This window comes from Nanorana parkeri, unplaced genomic scaffold, assembly GCF_000935625.1.
Source record: "Nanorana parkeri isolate BGI_ZX_2015 unplaced genomic scaffold, ASM93562v1 scaffold834, whole genome shotgun sequence".
NCBI classification, from domain to species: domain Eukaryota; kingdom Metazoa; phylum Chordata; class Amphibia; order Anura; family Dicroglossidae; genus Nanorana; species Nanorana parkeri.
In genome coordinates, this window is record NW_017307102.1 from 269,606 (window position 1) to 274,471 (window position 4,866).

The 4,866-nt window shown below is 45.9% G+C and overlaps 1 protein-coding gene across 2 annotated transcripts in view; it reads left to right on the plus strand.

Annotated features, from left to right (window-relative positions):
• The window catches only part of ZER1 (zyg-11 related cell cycle regulator), a 44,420-nt gene that overhangs the window by 17,195 nt on the left and 22,359 nt on the right, over window positions 1-4,866 (plus strand). For both annotated transcript variants that reach the window (XM_018565345.1, XM_018565346.1), the window contains exons 5-7: window positions 637-751; window positions 837-983; window positions 3,098-3,271. In XM_018565345.1, the coding sequence (XP_018420847.1) occupies window positions 637-751; window positions 837-983; window positions 3,098-3,271 (436 nt within the window). The remainder of the gene's footprint in view (window positions 1-636; window positions 752-836; window positions 984-3,097; window positions 3,272-4,866) is intronic.

A 4,866-nucleotide genomic window follows, 5' to 3' on the forward strand; every position in this document is an offset into this window, starting at 1 on the left:
CCCCCCGCAAGGTCGAAGTTCGGGGAACGGAGGATCGCTTCGGGACTGGCGGCGGGGACAAGCATCGCTGACAAGCATCGCTGACAGGTAAGTGTGGGGGGGGGGGAATGGTTGAGAAAATAGGTGCTCGGCCGTTTTTACCCTAATGCAGAGAATGCGTTAAGGTAAAAAACGCCCAGACCTTAATACTACTTTTAAGAATTAAGTGGCATGATGTGTAATCAAGATGAGGACCAGTCAACGTGGGTACAGACCGCATCGCTGGATCACTGGTCTCCAGTCCTAGAAGAGGTGACGATGAGGGACATGGACAGTGGACTGGTAAGTTAAAAAAAACAACAGCTTTTTGCGCTTTTGTTGTGTGTTTTTTTTTAAATATGGGGGGGGGGGTGTGTTGTTCATTTACCCAGAGATTGGTTTTGATGATGGCTGTTCCAAATAGATATAGATGGCCTCTTTCACACCCATTGCAAACCAATCCTCTCTCTCCAAAATTTGCCCCTTACTGTATCGAAAGAATGGTTTAATTGTCCAGCCTCTATCAAATACTGGAATATCAGTATCAGGTGCACCATCCCTTTAATGCAACCCGGTAAATATGGAAGAATGCTGTTTAATTGTTATATTTCTACACAGCACTGACCCTGCTAAGAGCAGTATCACTCCATTCCGCTCTTTGAAGAAGCCTTTGCAGTTCCTGGGCCTCTTTGAAACTTCTCTCTGCCGCCTCATTCACATCCCAGCTTACAAGGTGAAGCCCCAACTCTGCAGTTAGTTTACCATATTGTGCTGAAGAAAAAGGAGTGTGGTCTGTAACAAGTTTCCTTTTCATTTAGGTGAGTGGAGATAAAAACGAGGAGCAGGTTCTCAATGCCATAGAAGCATACACTGAGCATCGCCCTGAGATCACCTCTCGTGCCATAAATCTGCTGTTCGATATTGCTCGCATTGAAAGATGCAACCAGCCATTGAGAGCCCTTCAGGTAACCACAGCTAATGCTTACTTTTTTTATATGTTTGGCATTGTTACCGATGATTTTTTACTTATTTTTTTGTTAAAACATTTGTAACTGCATTGTTTTCAGAATCACAGTTTAAAGCTGAACCCTGGGCACAAAATCTTTCATTGTAAATTATTCCTCAATAGCCACAAAGGATCAAGATCCACTTTATGTGAACCAAATGTCTTTGCAAACCCATATAGTAACTATGACTAAGGACCCTTTGTGCTAAAATGCCCATCCTTTAATAAAGGATACTTCAGAGTAGGGATGCACCGATACTGGTATCGGTATCGGTGCCGATGCCGAGTATTTGGGCGTATACTCGTACACGCCCAAATGCTCCGATGCTTAGCCCGATACTTCCGGTATCAGGAAGCCGGGCAGTGAGTCATTACACGCTGCTTGGCTTCCTGATTGGCCGGGAAGCCGGCTCCATGCTCCCCTGTCACAAGTGACAATGAAGCATGGAGCCGGCTTTCTGGCCAATCAGGAAGTTGGAGCGGTTAATGACTCACCGCCTGGCTTCCTGATGGGTCGGGAAGCTGGTCATTCAGGAACCCGGGTGGCGAGTCATTACACGCCGCCCAGCTGCCTGATTGACCGGAAAGCCAACTCCGTACTCCCTGGTGGCCATTTATCTTTTTTTACACGTTCTTAGCTTTACTCTAGGACATCCCAAAAGTTTGCAGGTATACAGGAGACAACTGCTTTTAATGTCAGCACTTTAAAGAAGTAATGAAACATTGTTTTAGTTAGCTGTAAGGGTACCATGGAAGCCGGCTTCATGGAGCCGAGTTCCTGGGTGCTGCGTCATTACATGGCGCCTGGCTTCCATATTGGCCACCTAGTGACGAGAAGCATGGGGGCGGCTTCCCTGCTAATCAGGAAGCCAGGTGGCGAGTCCTTACACGCCCCCGGGCTTCCTAAATGGGACTTTCAGTATCAGTACTCGATACCGAAATACCGGTATCGGTGCATCCCTACTTCAGAGGATTGATGTATGTGCTGACGCCTTTTGTGTCTTATCCAACCCAAATATTACCTTTAAGTAGTATTGATAATAGTTGTATCATTGTTTTGCACATAGTCTGTGCGGAGAAATATGCTGTGGCTGGGACTCGGTAGCTCCACCCACTACAGGTTCCCTGCATAAAACTACAAAAGGGGCGGATACAAGACCAGTCACTCTGCAAAAGGAGAGAGAGAGCAGCAGCGAATAGTCTTAAGGTGCCCATACAACTTACGACCATCGCAAAACCTTTGTCTTGCGATGGTCGTAAGCTCATTGAAAGCTCGTACGATCTGCCCATCTTGGGCAGCTCCCGGGAAGGACAGGTGCTGCATGTGATTAGTATGCAGCCCCTGTCCTTCTCCATGGGAGTACGCCACCCTACGCTCACCCCAAGTGTAGGTCCGTACAGGTGCGGGTGTCCCAGCTCAGACGCAGACCGGATACATCCTGTCAGCGTACGCGTACGGACACCCGCACGGATGTGGAGGACGGTTGAGCGGAGGGCGGCGTACGACCGCGTGCTCCCATAGAGAAGGAGGGGCACCTGTGCTTCCCGGGAGCTGCCCGATACGGCCGTGCACGCAGCCGGCTTTTTCGTGTATGAATGAGGCCTTGTACAGCTGCCGCTTGTCTTCAGTTTGATTTATTCCTAAATGATGATTTGTGCACTGCATTGTATGTGTGTACTCCCTGAAGAAACAGATCACAAACTGCGAGAAGAAGGCAGCCGCTGAATTAATATAGCTAAGTCTTTCCCATTCGTCCTTCCCATACAATACCAGATAGCCAACTGTGGAAAGCAGATGAAATGACTAGAGGTATCACTGATGGCTTCTTCTCAGTCCTGGTCTGAAAAATGCTGCTGTACAAACTGTACAGTGCAGACCCAGTCTGAGTATAAACGGTGATGTTCACAACTGACCTAGGCCATGGAAAAGGGAGAGGTAATCGGTTGAATTCACAAAGCTTTTTGTATCCCCGAGTATAATGAAAGCACTAATATCCTTTTTTTTTGTCTTATGTACAATTTTCTTTTTACTTTTCAAAAGTTACAGTCTGTCTATTGTTCTACTTTTTACAGCTGGTAATTGCCGCTCTCAAATGTCACAAGTACGATAAAACAATTCAGGTGACAGGAAGTGCCGCCCTATTCTACCTTACGAACTCTGACTACCGCAGTGAACAGAGTGTCCGGCTTCGGCGACAAGTCATCCAGGTGGTGTTAAACGGCATGGAGTCCTACCAGGAAGTGACGGTGAGGCACGGCTGTCATTTTTCAGATTTTATTTGGTCAGACCAACACTAGACCTAATTTACACTGGAGGAAAAGAAGGGGGAGCTGTGAATGGCGAGATTCAGTTTCCAGCTGCTGTATTTCCAAAGTGCTATCATGCGTAAGACTGGCAGAATGGAAAAGCATGTGTTCTCATAGCAGTCAATCACATTCTTGCTCTAAACATACTTGGGTAACATAATTTGGACACGGGAACCATTACAGACCTCCCCTCGAGGCACAGCATCACAGCACCCATAAGACACTGATCCTCCACTCAGGCTGCATGACACTCTGTCCTCACCAATACCATGTAAGTCCTTTCTCTTACAGCACACACTCCATTCTATTGGTAAAGTGTATGCGCTCCTGTTTGTATTTTTTTAAGTTTGTCATACAGGCACCCTCCACCTGGTTTCTCAGAGCTGCTCACTTATCATTTTGCCCTCCAGATTACATCTAATGTAGAAATCCTTGGAACTGTTGCTGGAATATTATGTCATTTTTAGCACCTCTGTATCAGATAAACGGCTTACTGGTGACTGGGCAATCCCTGGAAGACCTCACAGCTGTGACTGTGGTAACATTATCCTTTAACAGAGTAGCTGATGGTTCCTCAAAAACTATGAATTATATATAGAGCTTGAAATGTATACAAGGTAAGTTTACCATGGCCTTGACAAAACTACAGACATTAGAGAACCTTACCCAGCCTATGATATAATGATATTCTAGATATAAAATGTACTTGGGTTTACTTACTGTTTTGCATGTTTTTTCCTAATTGCATTCAGCATTCTTAACCTTTTTGCTCTAAAGAAACCTTTGAAAAAAATGTTCATGTCTCAGGGAAACCCATGCTGAAAATTATTTTATATACAGTTTATCAGAACAATAGACTCATTAGGAAGTACCTAGAGTATTTGGCACTCCCTGTATGACAATTTTTTTTTTTCAATAATCATAAAAAGAAGTAAATAATAATAGCCAGAAAAGAAATGCCGGCAGTTAAAATTGTAGTGCTTACTTTTATTGAAAGTCTGTGAAAATGTCACGCTACAGTACTGGCCAGTGGAGCTGGCCCCCTCAAATTTGTAGTCCGTGGAGAAGGGCCCCCTCAAATTTGTAATGCGTGGAGAAGGGCCCCCTCAAATTTGTAGTCTGTGGAGAAGGGCCCACTTATATTTGTTGTCCATGGAGAAGGGCCCACTTACATTTTGTGGTTGGTGGAGAAGGGCCCACTTACATTTGTAGTCCATGGAGAAGGGCCCACTTACATTTGTGGTTGGTGGAGAAGTGCCCACTTACATTTGTGGTTGGTGGAGAAGGGCCCACTTACATTTGTGGTTGGTGGAGAAGGGCCCACTTACATTTGTGGTTCGTGGAGAAGGCCCCGCTTACATTTGTGGTTCGCGAAGAAGGGCCAACTTACAGTTGTAGTCCGTGGAGAAGGGCCAACTTGCATTTTGTGGTTGGTGGAGAAGGGCCCGCTTACATTTGTGGTTGGTGGAGAAGGGCCCGCTTACATTTGTGGTTGGTGGAGAAGGGCCCGCTTACATTTGTGGTTCGTGGAGAAG